The sequence below is a fragment of the Balaenoptera borealis genome (assembly GCF_965194805.1).
Source record: "Balaenoptera borealis genome assembly, chromosome: 11".
NCBI classification, from domain to species: domain Eukaryota; kingdom Metazoa; phylum Chordata; class Mammalia; order Artiodactyla; family Balaenopteridae; genus Balaenoptera; species Balaenoptera borealis.
Genome location: NC_138868.1, coordinates 104,782,829 through 104,800,905, shown reverse-complemented (window position 1 = coordinate 104,800,905; position 18,077 = coordinate 104,782,829). Strand labels below are relative to the sequence as shown.

The 18,077-nt window shown below is 47.5% G+C and overlaps 1 protein-coding gene and 1 long non-coding RNA gene across 3 annotated transcripts in view; one reads left to right on the top strand and one right to left on the bottom strand.

Annotated features, from left to right (window-relative positions):
• The window catches only part of DCPS (decapping enzyme, scavenger), a 35,934-nt gene extending 22,980 nt beyond the window's left edge, over window positions 1–12,954 (bottom strand). Inside the window, exons 1-2 of one of the 2 annotated variants that reach the window (XM_082340589.1) lie at window positions 12,621–12,954; window positions 11,048–11,222 (exon numbers count right to left, since the gene is read on the bottom strand). In XM_082340589.1, the coding sequence (XP_082196715.1) occupies window positions 11,048–11,222; window positions 12,621–12,821 (376 nt within the window). In that variant the 5' untranslated portion in view covers window positions 12,822–12,954. The remainder of the gene's footprint in view (window positions 1–11,047; window positions 11,223–12,620) is intronic. The other variant, XM_082340588.1, reaches the window with a different exon arrangement.
• Window positions 656–4,178, top strand: LOC309605166. Its single transcript, XR_014231266.1, has 2 exons — window positions 656–806; window positions 1,384–4,178. It is a non-coding gene; the product is annotated as an uncharacterized lncRNA (long non-coding RNA).
• Window positions 12,955–18,077: the final 5,123 nt, after the last annotated feature.

Here is an 18,077-nt window from a genome sequence, read left to right as displayed (position 1 = left end):
CCAGGCCGCCCAGGCTGAAGTGGGACCAGCTGACGCACGGGTAATCCGCCCTCGCCCACTGGTCCTGAGCAAGCTGACTTTCTGCTGACTCGAGCCTTAAGACTGCCACAGAGTCCTGGTGCCTTGCCCCATCTGACAGAGTGAGAGAGAGAGTGGTGGCCACACTTCAGGAGCTCAGGATCTAGCCACTTCTAAACAGGCTCTGAACGCAGCGGCTTTTCCCAGCCTCGCGGAAGCCACAAGTCTAAACAGAGAACTGAAGAGAGGCTTCTGCTCCCAGCCGGTGAAGGAGGAGATGGGGGCACGGAGGAGGCCGCACCCCAGGGCGCTCGGAGCGGAGCTGGCAGAGGAGGGCAAGCGAGGCCCGTCAGACAGCTGACAGGAAGGCAGAACCCAGATTCTGGGACAAGAAGTTTACTCTGGTGGTAGGGACCTTTCCATCCTGAAGTTTCTGCTTGTTGTTATTCCACTGTCCCTCTAAGCCCCAGAGAGGGCCCTGGCTTGCTGGTGTCAGAAGCTCTGAAGCTCCCAGGGAGAAAGGTAGACAGAAATCTGCCATCCTTAGGTGGCCTCTGCTGATGAAGAGAGACCCCTGTGGGCCGGCTCACCTTTCCCCTGCCCCATTAAAGAAGCCCCAGAAGTAGCTGAGGCCACTCCGCAGCTCTGTCCACACCGCTGTCCTCACCGGGAACCACCTTCTGCCTTCCCGTCTCCAGGTGTGGGAGGAGCTAACTGTGCACGGCCCACCCCACCAGCACCCAGCATCACGCCTCCACGGCCACACGCTCTTGACCAGTACCTCCCAGGTATGTCTCTGCAGCTAAGTATAAATCTCCAGAGTTTGGGGTCTGCATAGTTGGGGGCACGCAGTACTTGCTGATGAACTGACAAGCCCCGTACAACGAGGGCCATTCAGGCTGTGAAGTAAGGACACAGCCAGAGGCCCCCGTCCAGGCTCATCTTCTGGTCTGCTTCTTTGTTTGGTTTGTTTGGGGGTGAGGTTAACGTCCTAAAAAATCTCTAACAGAGCATCACGTGATTATATTCTCAAGTAATCCAGAGGTCTAACCCCTAATCCTTTTCATTGACGTAAACACCAATAATAGTTCGGTGCTCATTATTCCAGTCTCTTCTTGAATGAATTTACATATACATGAACACACGTACAGAGAGGTGTATTTTTTAAGCACAAGAGGGATGAGTCTTGAGGGGTTAGCTGTGACCTCAGAGATCTCCCACGACAGTCCACACCGACCTCCTTCGTCCTTTGTAACAATCGCGTTGTAGCCTAGGCTGCGTACGTACCACGCCTATTAACCCTTCTCACACACACATGGTCACTTAGGTTGGTTTTGGTTTTATTTTTCATTTTTTCTATCACAGACGATGCTGCAGTGGACATTCTGGCCCCTCTTTGTGACGTGTATGAGTGACTGTCTAAGTCAGACACCTAGAAGTAGAAACGCTAGGTCAGAGGGACACAGGTTTCAATATCTTATGGATCTGGCCATGTCTGACACCCCACCCACTGTGCATGAGCACCTAGGACTCGCTCTGTGCAAGGGAGTTTGGGAGAAACGAGGTGTCTGTCTCAGCTCACCAACACTGGCTCCATCTGGCCATGGCCTCAATGGGGGTAACTTCTCTATGGCCTAAGCTCCCTACACCTACAGAGCCCCACCCGGCATATTGAGACATATGGGGAAGGTCCCCATCTCCTATTTAATAGTGACTCTCAGGCCGTTTCAAAAACCCACTGCGATGGCAGTAATGACGTACAAATGGGAACAAACCCGTAACAGTGACGGGAACAAGAACAGGGAGGCAGCAGAGAATGAGAGACTGCAATTCATTTTCCGAAGTTAGGAAGTGGAAGGTAGGATGTGAGTGGATGAGACCACACTGAAGGAAGCTGCAGCCTGGAGCATCCACTGGGCTACAGGGAGGTGACTGCCAGCCTCACCACAGGAACCAGAAGAGGATGTGGGCTCTAAACAAGCAGGGACAGAGGACAGGACGGGAAACGACGCTGGAGACTAGGACCAGCTAAAGGCCCCCTCTAGAGAAGAGCTGTACCAATTGGCTCCATCCATTGCCTACCTTCATCCTAGGGGCAGGCACTTAATGCAGATGAAAACAGAGGAATGTGCCCCAAAGATATTAACCCTTGGGCTGGAGCAACGGTAGGAAAACTCTTCTTAGTTTTCTTTTCTTTTTTTTTTTTTAAACAACTCTTGAAAAATGTAAAAGCCATTCTTATCTCATGGGCCACACCAAAGGAAGCAGGCCAGATATGGCCCATGAGCTATGGTGGGCGAGAGAGCATGCAGGCTTCAGAGCACACAGTGGTCAAGCCGCACACTCAGGCAAGGCCAGACGGCCGGCAAGCCCCGCGCCCCGCCTGCACAGCACCGGGCAGCTACCCACCCAAGAGGGGCCTACTGTGGAAACAGACCTACCTATCAGCTCACTAGACTATCAGCCTGGTTCTTCAATTTTAAATACAAATGAAGCGGGACTTCCCTGGCGGTCCAGTGGTTAGGACTCTGTGCTTTTTGCTGCGGAGGGCCCGGGTTCGATTCCTGGTCGGGGAACTAAGATCCCACAAGCCACATGGTATGGCCAAAAAACCTTTTTTAAATAAAATAAATACAAATGAACTAACATTCACCAGACACTGAGGGAAAAACAGCAGCCTGAAAAAGAATGACCAAAATAAACAACCAGAACCAGATCCCAGAGGAAATGGGATCATTTAAGGGCCAGGAGATAATTTTTAAAACAATTCTAATTAGTGTGTCAGAGAAAGTCAACCCAACTTGGCCTCTGTGAAGCAAGAGCAAGACGCTATGAAAATGAAATCATCAGAGGACCAGAAGAAAGAAGATTAAAATGGTGGCTCCCAATGAAAACCTTCACTCGGAGGTCTGGAGGACAACGTCAAGAAACATCTACCACCTACAGAAAGAAAAGACACGGATGGGAAAAGGAAGAGAACAGAAACAGCACACGGGATTGAAACCGTGCACCTCAGATTGGGACCTGAACCCACACGGCTGGGACTCGAACCCGGCCAAAACCCACGGTCTTCCAACTGAGATCACACACCTGGTTTCAGGACTTAATGAAGCTCAGGTTCTTGAAGTCTCATTGCAGAAAGAATTCAGTGAGAGACAAAGTGATCAGTAAGAAGTGGATTTACTTAGAAGCACACTCCACAGAGTGTGGGCCATCCAGAAGGTGCGAAAGGCACCAGGACATGGGGGTTGTCAGTTTTTATAGGGGTGGGTAATTTCATAGGCTAATGAGTGGGAGGAGTATTCCAGCTATTTAGGGAAGGGGCAGGGATTTCCAGGAATGGGGCCACTGCCCACTTTTTGATCCTTATGGTCGGTCTTGGAACCGTCATGGTGCCTGTAGGTGTGTCATTTAACTTGCTGATGTGTTCCAGTGAGTGTATACTGAGGCTCAAGGTCTAATGGAAGTTGACTTGTCCACGATCTTGGACCCATTTGGTTCTAATAAGTTTATGTCATGTCCTTGGGCTATATCATTCTTTCAAAGGCTGTGCCCTGCCCCCTTCCCTCCTGTTTCAGGACCAATCTAGGAAGTCTAACAACTAATAGGATTTCCAGTAAGAGGAAATAAAGGAAACAGAGAGAAGGAAATTATCAAAGAAATAATAGAAAAAATATTCAGAGTGAAAGGCTAACATAAGACTTTAAATTGAAAGGGTCCAAAAGTACCCAGCGGAATGAATGAAAAAAAAAAAAATCCAACCTAGACACAGCATTACAAAACCCCACTACACTAAAGATAGAAGACATCTTATATGCTTCCAGAGAGGAAACTAACAGAGCAAACAAATGACAACAAAAAGCGAAGTTAGCTACAGAGAAATGAGAATTAAACTGGCATTGGATATCTTATTAGCAACAATGCTTTATTTAAGTCAAGAGATCAATGCCTTTAATATTCGGAGGGGAAATAAATTTAAATTCTGTATTCAGTCAAATCATAAATTAAAAGTGAGGGCAGGCACTTCCCTGGTGGTTCACTGGTTAGGACTCCGCACTCTCACTGCCAAGGGCCTCGGTTCAACCCCTGGTTGGGGAACTAAGATCCCACAAGCCACGTGGTGTGGCCAAAAAAAAAAAAAAAGTGAGGGCAAAACAAAAGATTCAAAGTTTTCCTCTCATTTATTCTTTCTGAGGAAGTACTTAAGAATGTACTTCAGCTAAACAAGAGTAAAACAAGAAAGAAAAAGACACAGCATCCAGAAGACAGTGGATCTAACCCAGGAAAGCAGCTGTGGAAGGGAAGTCTGTTGAGAGCTCAAAGCACGCCTCAAGAATCAGCTCTCCAGATTGGAGCGAAAAGAGAAGAACATTTTGGAAACAATGTTTCCAGAAGGAAGGAAGGAGATACATAGCAAATTTTTGAAGTAAATGACTAGGTAATTTCAGAGTACAGGGCCTCCTCACCTTATGATGAGGTTACATGCAGATAAACCCATCCTAAGTCAAAAACGCATTTACTACACCTAACCTACACCATACCTCAGTCTAGCCTACCCCGAACGCGCTCAGAACACTAACATTAGCCTACAGCTGGGCACCACCATCTAACACAAAGCCTATTTTATAATAAAGTGCCGCTATCTCACGTAATTGAATACTGTACTGAATGTGAAAAACAGAATGGCTGTCTGGGTACAGAATGGTTGTAAGTGGTTTGCCCTCGTGATCTCAGGGCTGCCTGGGAGCTGTGAAATACAAGTACAGTACAGCTGACAGAGAAGCTGGGGGACAGCAAAGGACAGATGAGGTGCTGGGAAGGGAAGGCCGGAGGCTTCTCACCGATACTCTCCCCCAGCAGAGTGATACAACCTAGAGTACACGGAATAAGGACTAAAGATTTTGATATATTTAGGCTTCCAAAGGCAATTAAGAAAAAAACCCTGGAAATAATAATATAAACATCAAAAATTGGGAGGAGGAGGGAGGGAGGGTGAGGAAAATGTAAAGGAGCTAAGACTTTCATCTTCCACTGTGGGAAACTGATAATGTCAAAATTGATAAATCAAGAAAGAGGTGTATAAGCATATTACTCAGTTAAGTGTCTAGAAGAAATCACCAGAAGCACTAACCCCAGAAACTGTCTTAATGGTAGTTACTTCTGGAAGGCAGAACCAGGGTGGGTCAGAGTGGTACCAGAGCCTGTCTCTACCCAGATAAGCCTCCGTGCTATTTGATTATTTGACCGTGTGACTGCATGACTTTGATAAATGCCCCAGCCTACCCCAGACACTCTTATTCAGTGGGTCCAGACTCTGTATTCAAGAAAGCTCCTCAAGCAATTCTGATGACTGACCTCTGCATCCCATTCAGAGCTGAGAAATGATGATTTTATGACCTCATCTGATACCGAAGCCCCCTGAGGTAGGCTAGTCAGCTACTCGATTCCTCATTTCTCATTCAGAGAAACTGAGTCTCAGAGCAATTCCGTGATGTGGCCCGGAGCCTGGGGTATTTCTCGTGTTGGATGATGCTGGTGCCCTTCCCCACCCTGCTCTGGTGCTGTCCTGGCCGAGACCTGTCTGGCAAGGCTTCCCCTGCTGGTCACGGTTCAAACTGCACTTGTCCTTCAGCTCAGCTGTGCCGGGAGGGCTGCGGAGGACACCCGAGGGGACGGGGTGAGAGGCCTGTGCCAGTCTGTGCTGGAGCGGAGCCACGGAGCCTGGTACCGGCCCTGTCCTCCAGTCGTTGGAGGAGGCCACATGCCACCCTCCTCTGCCCGCTGGCACTGTCCCGAGTGGGCACCGCACAGCACAGGGCTCCCTCGTCCGCAGAAGGCAGAACAGAAACAAAAGTCTGCTAGTGCCCCAGACCCAAAGGAAGGCAGGAGGCCTTAATCAAACACTTTTACTTGCAGCAACAGTGACTAGAAACCAAACTTGAGAATGAGGGCAGAGCCCTATAATGCAGCTGGGAAATATTCTTAGTTCTTCCAAGGACTTGCCAGTTTTTCTTAATTTTTAATTGGGAAATATACTGTAAATATTAAATGTGTGTCTGTGTATATATATAACACACATATATATGTATATATATATACACACGCACATTTTACACACACACATATATACACATATACATACGCATATGTACATAAATATAAAATATATACTGTTTAAAGACCTAAAATTAAAGAACCTCCATGCATGGAGCACACGGCCCAGGAAACAAATATTACCCGAAGTCTCTGCCCTGCCCTGCCAGGGATAATCATTTGCTGAATTAGGGATTAATCATTTCTTTTTTTTTGTCTTCCTAGTTTTATGAGGCATGAATGCATCCACAAGCAGGGTATTGTTTAGTTCTGCTTGTTTTTCAACGTGATCTAATCGGAATCAAGGAATCACACAGTATTTTATGTCTTGCTTTTCCGGCTCTATGTGTGTAGAGCCTTCCTTCCTGGCGTGTGTAGCTGGGTGGAGTAGTAGTCCAGTGCAGGATTTACTTACCTACTCTTATTGTTAGTTGTTATCTGGACTGTTTCTAGTTTTTTCTATGCTGCCAGAAAAACTCTTATGGGAGTGGCTGGCCTTTTAAAATGCCCCTCCTCCAGAGCCCCAGGTTTTGCCTCTGTACAGAATCCCGGGCCTGTAGCTGGAGTTCTGGGAGTTCCCTGCACCCACGAGAAGACGGGATTCCCAGGGTCCCTTTGCTCCCTGGCGCGGCCTTACTCACACACAGAAGCCGTCTGCTTTGAACCTGAGACTCCCCACCCCTGCTCTAACAGCGGGGAGAACAACAGCCTTTTTAGAGGCAGTCTGGATTTCTGAGTCACACCGCTCTGCCTACTATCTGCCCCTTCTTCCCCGGGTAAGAGAACAGAGTTCCCAATGAAAGGGCTCCACTGATGGGCCGCAGGCGTGAAAGCGTGAGAGCTGGAGCAGGAGGGGGCCAGGCTCTGCCCCGCCATCTGGCCCACAAGGTCCTCACATTTGCCACATGGCTACAGGGGGAACAAAGGAAACTGGACCGTGGTCAGGGCCAGGCATGTTTCCCTCTGTTACATATATTGTTCCATTTAAGGCTCATATAATTTTAAAGGTGGAAAAACAACAACAAAAGATGACTAACACTTTTGAGTACACACCATATGCCACTGTGCTAAGTGCTTTAGATACCTTATCCCAGTGGGTCATAACCCCTGACAGTGGTGAGGAAATTAATTTAGGAGGTTAAGACCAGCATCTAAACAAAAGGAAACAGACAAGACTGGAATGAAGATGAGAATACTAGAGCGTGTCCCATAACGTAAGGGTAAGTACTGTTTTGTGAATTCTTTCTGTACCTTATATTCACATATATTTATCTATCTGCACTGGGTCACAATGTAAACTATATCTATATCTCTCACTGTGGATAGAGGCTAAAAAATCTTAAAACACCCTTTCTTGTCTCATTTATTTCCATCCTGACGTAGGTTCAGTTACTAACCTAATTTAACAAGAAAATAACTGCAGCTACTTCCTCAGCTTCACCTGGGTCACACAGCTCCGTCACCAACCACCCACCAGGCTCCCGCTGCTCTCCGTTTCCCTTTCCTCCCCCAGAACACGTGCTGCAGCCTCAGCCCAGGGCATCCTCCCCGCCCCTCTCACCAGCTCTTTGCACAGCTGGTTCCTTTCCATCCTTCAGGCCTCAGCTTGGGGGTCATGTCCACAGAGCCCTGGTCCCCAGCCCGAGCAGCCCCTCTCCTGTTCACGGCCATGTCGATGTGTCTCCTTGTTGCCATCTGCCTTCCCCACTACGACCCCAAAGGAGGTAACGTCTGATGCCCTCGCCTGTGTGTACCTGGCAGCAGGCACTTCCTAATTGGTTGGTTGAATACAGACATTCAAGTTCTCACAATTGGTAAATGGCAAAGCCAGGATCCCAGCCGGAGGAGCCCGGACCCCTTGACCCCTGCACTATATATGAAAACTACAAAACAGCACCAGTAAGTGTTAGCGCTTGGCTGGGTCGGACTCCGACGCCCGTGCTCTATTAGGTCAACGGGGTAGGGGGGCCATGAGGGCCTCGCTGAACAGCCTTTTGTGGTCAGCTGAGAACTTGGAAGGGGTAAGTGAGGAGACAGCAAAACCTCAGGCTAGAAGAGAAGAAGTCTGCCAAAGAATAGAGAAATACCAGAAGAAGTCATCAGAGCAGCCAGCTTAGAAATGAGCTGGTGACTGGGACTAGAGAGGCGGGGCCGAGAAGCCTGAGGACCAAGGCCAAAGGGATACTTTGGCCGTGCTGCCACCTCGTGGCTGTGGAATGCTTGGCCCACAGGAAAAAAAAGAGAGGTGGGCTGGCCTGTGGGTTCATTCTTCAGGGGCCATTTACTGAACACCTGATGTGGGCCTGGCTGCTGGGGCCTGGAAATGAGTCTGACACGGCTCCAACATCCAAGGACCGCTGTTCCCTCCATCCGGGCAGTGACCCAACCCTGAGAGGTTTACTTCCCGCTTTTCACAGTAGCTTGTGGGGTGCACCCTCCCCGAAACAAGACTGAGAGGGCAGAGATGGTCTCTCATTCATCTCTGAAGCTCCAGCACCCAGCACAGGGCCCAGCACATCAGAACAGTCATAGTGGCTACAATTTAATATGTGCTAAGTGCTTCTAAAGACAGCTCATCAGTTCTCACATTTTACCTGAGGCACCTATGAGACCACCAAATGGAGGTGTCAAGTCAGTGTTTATTTCAGTATGAGCCTGGGGTTCTTGGAGAGGTCAGAGATGGAGAAATAAATGTGAACATCACCCACAGATGTGTTCAAAGACCAGGACCTCTCAACGACTTTCGTGTGCATGTGACTCACCTGGGGTTTTTGCTAAAATGCATATTCTGATTGTGCGGTCTGGAGCGGGCTCTGAGAGTCTGCATTTCCAGCAAGCTCTCAGGTGACACCAACGTTGCTGGTCCACAGACCACACTCTGAGTGGGAAAAATCTGGAACAGAAGTTGACAAACCATGGCCAGAGGGTCAAATCCAGCCTATGGCCTGTTTCCCTACATCCAGCAAGATAAGAGCAGTACTTTTATTTTTAAAAAGGTTAAAAAAGAAAAGACTATGTGACAGAGACCATTAGTAGCTCACAAAGCCTAATATATTTATCTCTGGTCCTTGACAGAAAAGGTCTGCCAACCCCTGATCTGGCATGTCATCCAGGGACAGGACGCACAGCGAAACGAGAGAGGGATGAGGGTGGAGCCCTGAGCCAGACTGTTACGACTTCCAAGTTGCCGTGCCTAGTTTCAGTAGGAAAAATAAGAGTATAATGCACTGTTTGTGCGCTTATGCTTAAAGACAGTGAGCCCTGGAAAAGATGAGCTAAAGCCTGAGGCTCCCAGGTGGGAGTGTGCCGCACTGGGGAAGAGGTGTAGACATCTTCGGGGCTGAATGGGGACAAACACCTGTCATCTTGATAATCCACTGCCTCTTTCAGCGCTTATCCTGGAAAAAAACGACAAAAACAGAAAGGCGGGGCAACAGCCACCAGCAACTGTGTGCAGCACCACAGAAGTACACGTGCTGAAAAAAATAATACGAAAGGGAATTCTACAAGGTTGCTCTGTGGAGCAAAACCTTCTGAATTTTGGATGAGGGTGGGGAGGGTGGAGAGAGAAAAGGGTAAGGCAAGGGCAAGGGGTGCAGCAGAATAACGGCCCCAGAGCCTGTAGTTTGGGGGCTGCCCCACGTCGTGTTTGACTACAGTGTTTGGCTACTGTCATGCTTCTGCCACGCTGTGTTGACGACTATGTCTGCTTAAATGTCAGCGCCTGAGAAAGCAAATACAGCCGTCCATTTCCGTCAACGGGAACCGATCAATCTGGCCCTCTTTCAACAAAGGACCGGGCTCTTTTGCTTCCAGCCGTGAAAAGTTTGCTTGTCTCACATTAAGCATTCACATATATTTCTGAAGGACAACAAGAGAACCCTTTCTCGGGGGCGCAGAAAAGACTAAGTCTACCCAAAAGACCGTGGCAGGATATCTGTAAAGCCAAACTGTTCTTAAATGCTGGAGGGCAAATAAAGACAGAAGGATATTATAAAACTGTCCTGGGCTGCAAAGTACATCCCAGAATTTCCTGGTTGGAAGGAACCTTCAAGGTCAACCAGGCTGCCTCATGCTTCCCACAAAGCTGTCTCCTGAATCTAACCGTCTAAAGGAGAAAAGCTCACATCACGTCTGGCTTTAGGCATGGAATATTCTTCTTCTTCCTCTTCTTACTAAATTAAAAAATACTTGTGATCAAAACCAAATCACGGCCTTTTAACCCACAAACTCCTGCCCTTCTCAAGTCCTTCCTCAATCACACTGTCTCTCCCCTAGAAAGTGAGTTCCTTCGGGGAACTAACTCATCTTGCGGCACCCAGCGCACTGCTCATTCCACAGCCGCGTGGTGAGCAAGTCCTCGGTCGACTAAAGATCTCAGTTTTTCTGCCACCTTTTTGCTGTGTGATCTTAGACAACTTCCTTAACCTTCCCAAACTGCATTTTCCTCACCTGTAAAGTCCTATCACAACAGGGCTATTTTGAAGACTAAACAGAATGACACATGGAGAATACTTAGAACGGTGGCTAGCACAACAGTAAGGGTTTAATAAGTGCTGACAATCATTATTATTCAATTAGTAGATGAAACCGTTCTGTCCTATGAATCACACTACCACCCCAAAACACATCACACCAGAACTGGGTTTCTCAGCCTCGGCACCATTGCCATTTCTTTGCTGTGGAGGCCCACCCTGTGTTTTGTAGGACATCTAGCAGCATCTCTGGTCTCCGCCTTGTAGGTACCAGCAGCACCCCACCTCCCCAGGTCTGACAACCAAAAATGTCTTCAGAGATTGCTAAATGTCCCCTTCTTCCTCCATAAGGAACTACTGCACTAGAATATGCAAATCAGTTGTGGAGTGGTCACCGCACCCCCTGATTCCCCACCATCCCACTCTCCCCACAGGCAGCCACCCCCACCCCACGTGCTCACCACTCAGTTGCCGTGGAGGGAACAGGTGATAGGTGCTGTAGATATCATTGGAGAACTGCAGCTGGAGCTCAGGGCTGCCCTTCAGGAGCTGGGCAACGTGGTCCACCTGAAATGGTGTCTTCTCCAGGATCACAATGGCATCCTCTCCGTCCCCATCCCCAGAAGCCTCATTAACCTGTGGGTGAGACACCATCAGTGGGCCCAGGGGCAGAACCACAGGTGAGGTCTGGAGAGCAAAGGTAAAAGATGTAAAAGCTCCCAGGGCCTCTGCAATCCCAACACTTGGGATTTCCTTCCCTGCAGTCTTCCCTCTGGGGAAGTCTAGCCGATGGCGCCCATGTTTCTTCTCCCAGAGAAGGCATCGCATCAACCCAAATCCTTGTGGCAGCGCTCACATCCTCCTTCTAAAAGATGCAAAGCTTCTCAGCTGTCTTCTATTTTAGGCTCACAAGGCCTCTGTCAAATTCTCCCCATTTTACAGATGAAGAAACTGAGGTCCAGAGAAGACTGTTTGCCCAAAGTCACACGAATAGTCAATGTTGAAACAGAAACCAGAATCTGGGTATCCCAACAGGATTCTAGGTCGAAGGTTCTCATGGCTAAAATCTTCAGCAGGTGCTGCAGACTGAAGACAGGTAGGGCTGAGAGAACCAGACAGAACCTTGTAAAAAACAAGTTGCAGGGACCTCCCTGTCAGTCCAGTGGTTAAGACTCCGCGCTTACAATGCGGGGGGCGTGGGTTCAATCCCTGGTCTGGGAACTAGGATCCAGCACCGCCAAAAAACAGAGAGAGACACAGAGAGGCATGGAAGCCTCGGCCAGGTCCCCCTGATGCTGTCAAAAGTGAGAGCTCCTGCCAGGAGTTCTGGAGAACCCCTGGGCAGCGTCCTCACTAGTTCTTGAGGTGGTCTCCAGTCTCTCCTCAGCCCCTGCTGGAAAGCTGAGCGCATGGCATTAGAGGCAGCGGTGTCTGCCTACCTGAAGATACTCTGCTCTCCTGAAGACCAAGGATGGTAACTTTCATCACTACGTCCCCTGCACCCAGCTCAGTGCTGGCCTGTCAGCGCGTGATATGTGGAACTGAATCACCAATTTAATAAAGAACTGAATCACCAATTTAATAAACTGTCTCCTCGGTTGGGGCTGGAGTTCTGTATAGCAAGGATCAGACCTCCCACATTCTCTATGTCTCTACCTGGATGAGCAAGACCGTCCAGAACTTGCTGGGTTCCTAGCATCTTACAGGTTTAATGAATGACTGATGAATGCTTAGAGACTTCAACATGTGATTTTGAATCGGCAATACACTCTACAAATGTTAGTTTTTTTTAGTAAAAGAGGAATTAGGAAAATTAGCCCTACGCGTGTTAATTCCCTTAATTTCACAGGTAGTCTTGCCTCCTCCACGAACTAACCCCCCTGCATTTTAGTGCACTCTGCCTTCCCCGCTCCCCACCCCGAGGAATGCGCTTGGTATTTTCCGAAGAATCTAAAAAAAAAAAAAAATCCGCCTCCGAGGCGACGATTGGGTCACTCCTTCCCGCATCCCCTCCCCAGGGCTGCCTAATGGTACCTTCCCGTGTAGGAAAATGATTTTGTCCCGCGCAGACTCCCTCAGCACTTTTTTCACTCTAAAGCCGGAGAAAGGTAAGCGGACAGGGGCAGAGGTACCATTCCCAACGCCCGCTTCCTTCCCCTCTGTGCTGGGCGCCTCCGCCTCCTCGGCATCCACTTCGCGCTTTCTCTTGTTGGGCTGCGGCGCCGTGTCCGCCATGCTGCCCGGCGGGAGGTGTGCGCCTGCGCGAAGCCGGCCGCGGCCCCGCCCCTCCCGACCGCCTCCTCCCACCTCCGCCAAGGAGCGGTGACTACAACTCCCGACGTGGTCCGCGCCGGAGTCCGCATCCCTTCCGGCCCTAGGGAGCCTCGGAGCGCTGATCCCTGGGATCCGCCTGTAACGAGTGTTTTAATTCAAGTTACCTCCCCTTGGTCCCCTGGTGCTAGCCGGCCCGAGTGGAGGCCGGTGCTGAGGGCAGCGAGAAGGCAACAAGGCCCTAAAGAGGCGGGCTAGAGAGGCTGCAGAAAGAGGGCTGCCCCAGCCAGCCAGGGGCAGGAGCCAAAAGACGCCGTTTGGACTCTGAATGCTTTGACACTTCGGTTGAATGCACATTTTAATCAGAATTACACCCACATTGATTAGAGTGGAAGGGATGTTTCGGAAATAAATCTGTTCAGCCAATCTGTTTCTTGGTCAATTTGTTTTTAGAGAGAGCCCTTAAATAGTTTCCAGTTTTCACCCGTTTTCATTTTACAGAAATGTTCATCATGTTCAGTTCTCAGTACTTTTTAATGAAAAGAAAGGTAAGTGAACAGGGACTGAAATACATTTGTAAAACCTCCAGCCTGGAGGCTCCTGCCCTTCTGTATCCACATTACTAAACCGAGCTTGTGTCTGCTCCCCCCAGCCCGCCGGTCTACCCACCCTGGGTTGTGGTGAAGGAAAGTAGCAAGGCTCTCAAGGTAGGGCCAAGCAAGGAGAGTGGGCAGCTCATGCTCAAAAGACTTGAACTCCCTGATGACTTTCAGGGATGCGATTTTAAAGACAAGATGAGGGAGAGGGTCACGGGGTGCCTGATCAGCTCCTGGACTTCTTCTGATTGGCTGGTGGTGATGTAACTAGGTGGTATTTCTGGAGTCAACATCAACCTTCTAGTCCAGCGAGGCTGGGAGTCTACGCAGTTATGGTCAGCATGCGGTTTGCAGTTAACTTGTTCCACCTGGTGGGGGCTTCAGTCTCTGAAAAATAACTCAGGGATATGGCTCAGGATATTATCTCTAGCCCTGGAGGAGGAACTAAGGGTCCTTGACTTTGTTTTATGGCTAAACTATTATTATTTTTGTCTTGCTTGACTGTTTTCCTTTGTCTCTGCATTTCCTCACTTCTCTGATTCAACTTGCTCTTTGGAACTCTGGGAAGGCCTAGGAGGCTGAAGCTTTTCTACAAACTTGAGATGGGGGTGGGGCTGGGGTCTGCTCCCAGGAAAGCCTCACAGTGTCCTGCTCTGTTTCGCCCACTTGGACCAGGTGTCCACTGTGCGACCAAGGTTGTGATTTGCAGCATGAATATGATTCATCCATCAGTTTCTTTTCTTTATTTGGCCATGTAAAATTTTAATTTATAACTTCTCTGCAACCTCCCAGTGCTCGAGCACACCCTTCCAGGGACCAATGGCACATAAGCATCACCTCCTGAGAAGTGAGCTCACCCCTGCTGAAACCTGCCAACTGAAAAAAAAAAAAAATGCACAATGTAAAAGTTAAAAGTTGTATTTTATTCGGGGACCTTACTGAGGACTACAGCCCAGGAGACGGACTGTCAGGATGGCTCTGAGGAGCTATTCCAAAGAGGTAAGGGAGGAGCCGGGATATATAGGAGCTTTTGCTGAAAAAAAAATGTAGTTGAACATCAAAAGGTTACTGCTAGGGGACTTCCCTGGGGGTCCAGTGGGTAAGACTCCACACTCCCAATGCAGGGGGCCCCAGTTCGATCCCTGGTCGGGGAACTAGATCCCGCATGCATGCCACAACTGAGGATCCCCCATGCCGCGATGAAGGTCCCACGTGCCACAACTAAGACCTGGAGCAGCCAAAATAAATACATAAATAAATAATATAATTAATTAATTTTAAAAAGATTACTGCTAATCACAAAAAAGAGACATCTCAAGCTAATGATTTTAGTGCTTGTCTGTGTATGGGAAAATGCAAGAGTCTGGGCTCCTTGGAATTATTCCTTAGATATGCATCTTAACTATCTAGGGCCGGTATCCTGTTTTTCTCCATCCTGAGTCCCCTCAGGGTGCACCATGGGGTGGCTGTGTGGCTGATGGCTTGATGGTGGCAATATTTGTTGTTTCCTGAAATGGTAGGTGACATTTTTTTTGTCAGCAAACCATTGGTATTTTCTACTCACCACCCTTACTTTTTAAATTTTTTTAAATTTGGTAGGAGGGAGCATATTGGGTTTTCAAAGCACTCTTGGGTGAGCTTGCACTAGTCCAGTTAAATTTATAGCACTTTCTCTAGCTCCTCTTCCCCGTCCCCCCATAAGCATGAGTGACCAGCTGGGCTATTAGCAAACTGGTTGAAATATGGTGGCTTTGGTGGAAACTTCAGGAGAGTGAAGTCTCTGCTTTCCAGAAAAATAATAGTCACTCAAAGTGAAATTTTTCTTTGAAATAATGTTTTTAAAAAAGAAAAGAAACAGCTCTCAGCCTTAGTGCCATCTCCTGAGAAACCTCCGCGCCATGAGAGCGAAGTGGAGGAAGAAGCGAATGCGCAGGCTGAAGCGCCAAAGAAGAAAGATGAGGCAGAGGTCCAAGTAAAATCGTACACCCATGGAGGCCACAGGAGCAAAAACAAGGGAAGCCAGAGGCCAGGGATGCTGGTAGAAATTGTTGGGCTGCATACCTACTGTCTAGAACTTGTCTCAGTGGATCTGGAACATGTATGGCCATTCTGATTGCCTCGACAACCTTTGAGAGACCCACCTTGCTCACATCAAAACGGCCCCTTTTGGTCCTTTGCCCTGGACCTGTGTCATTCTGTACTAGTTCTGTCCTCAGCTGCGGCTGAATGTAATGTGTACAGTAAATCATCTCTTTTGCTGTCTTAGCTGACGAAAAAAAAGAAAAGAAAAGAAGAATACACTTGGCCCTTGAACGACATGAGTTAGAACTGCAGGGTCTACATATACTCAGATTTTTTTTTAATAGTAAATACTGCATTACTACATGAATCCACAGATACGGGTCCAGAGGGTCAACTGTAGAGTTGTAGCTGGTTTTCTACTGCACAGAGGGTCGGCGCCCTTAAGCCCCACATTGTTGGAGGACCAACTGTATAATTCTAATTAGAATATGCATAAGGTCAGAATTCTACTCATAAGAGGGCCTGGCTCAAGGAAAAGATGAGCTCATAGGGAGCCTCAGCCCCCAGAGGACCTGCTGGAATACCAGACAGCAGAGTGTAAGGGACCTTTACAGCAGTAAATCTTCACTTGGCTTCAGAGGCATTTGTCTGTTGATAAGTTTTTAGTTCAGCTTGTTTGGAAACATTAGAAGGCTCTGCACTGTCCTATCCAGTAGCTATTAGCCACATGTAACTTTACATTTAAATTAATTAGAATTAAATGAAATTTAAAATTCAGTTCCTCAGTCATACAACCACGTTTCAAGTGCTTGATAGCCACGTATGGCTCGTATGGCTCGTATCACATTGGACAGCACAGATGTGGAACATTTCGATCACCACAGAAAGTTCGACTGGACGTTGCTGTATTAGAAGGTTGTTACTGGGAAGCCCTAGTCTATAAGCATCAATCCTTCCATTTTCTTGTGGAATCTCAAAACTTCTCCCTTTTATTTTACTTACTTACTTACTTACTTACTTATTTATTTATTTATTTATTTATTTATTTATTTATTTATTTTAGTTTAAAGAAGGACTAGACACTTCCACTTCAGGTAGTATGACAGACTAGATATTCTAAAAACAATCAGCTAAAAACACCTAAACATTCTGGATACAAAATTTAAAACATCCCTTTCGTTACATTCCTGCGCTCCCAAGAAAATAAAATTTTCAGAAACAAAAAATGTGGGAGCACAAATCTATAGAATAGTAAGTGGGTATTGAAGCTGAAGTTCTAAGGGTGATGGCTTGTTTCTGGAAATCTAGAGCCTTGGGCTTTAAAATGTGATGTTTAAGGCGCAGATCTGGGCTCATGCAAGCGAGGAGTTGGAAGAGAAAACTTCCCAGAGAGCCAAGATCTCTAAAGGGCCCCCACCTCAATGAAAGGGCCAACTACTTAAAAAGTAAAATAAAAGCTGCCCTACTAAAGGAGACAAGATGTTTAGGAAACTTATCCGCCTCAACATCTGGCTCCAGAGGGGAGAAGAAAAGAAAAGACAAAAAACCCTGAAAATTTGTAATCACAGGCCAATCTCCATGCAGGTTTAGAATTCAGATTCATACTGCCTACATGATCTGGGAATTCAAACTGAAAAATCTATTTCAGCCAGTCTTGTATTCTTCACTGTTTATGCCAAATTGACTCCAGAAGAAATGAAAAATCTAAATAGATCTATAACTCTTTAAGATACAGAAATTGCAGTTTAAATCCGCCCCACTCCCCCCTCGCAAAACACACTAGGTCCAACTGGATTTACAGATTAGTCTACTAAACATTCAAGGAACAATTAATTCCAAGCTTTAACTCATCAATGAATAGAAAAAAGGGACCACTCCCCAATTATTTTAGAAAGCTGATATAACCTTGGTAACACAGCCAGAAAAGGATAATACAAGAAAGGATAATTATGGGCCAATCTTACATACGGATATAGATGTAAAAATCATAAAGAAAATGTTAGCAATCTGAATCCTGCAGTTTAAACAAAGGTAATAATACATCACGATCAAGATAAGTTTACCCCAGGAATATAAGACCAGCTTAACATTAGAAAATCTAATGTTATTCACTGCATTACCATTTAAAAGGGGGAAAAAAACATCATTTCAGTAGATGTGGAAATTTTAGAATATATTTCAAACCCATTCAAGATAAGTAAAACTCTTAATCAACTAGAAACAACAGGAAACTTAACAGCTTGTTTAAAAATATGTACCAGGCCGCTCTTGCCTTCTGAGATGGCCCACACTCTGTCTGTGGAGTGTGTATTCTCTCTAAATAAACCCACTTCTTACCTATCACTTTGTCTCTCACTGAATTCTTTCTGCCAGGACACATCAAGAACCTGAGCTTTGGGGCTTCCCTGGTGGCGCAGTGGTTGAGAGTCTGCCTGCTAATGCAGGGGACACGGGTTCGAGCCCTGGTCTGGGAAGATCCCACATGCCGCGGAGCAACTAGGCCCATGAGCCACAACTACTGAGCCTGCGCGTCTGGAGCCTGTGCTCCGCAACAGGAGAGGCCGCGATAGTGAGAGGCCCGCGCACCGCGATGAGGAGCGGC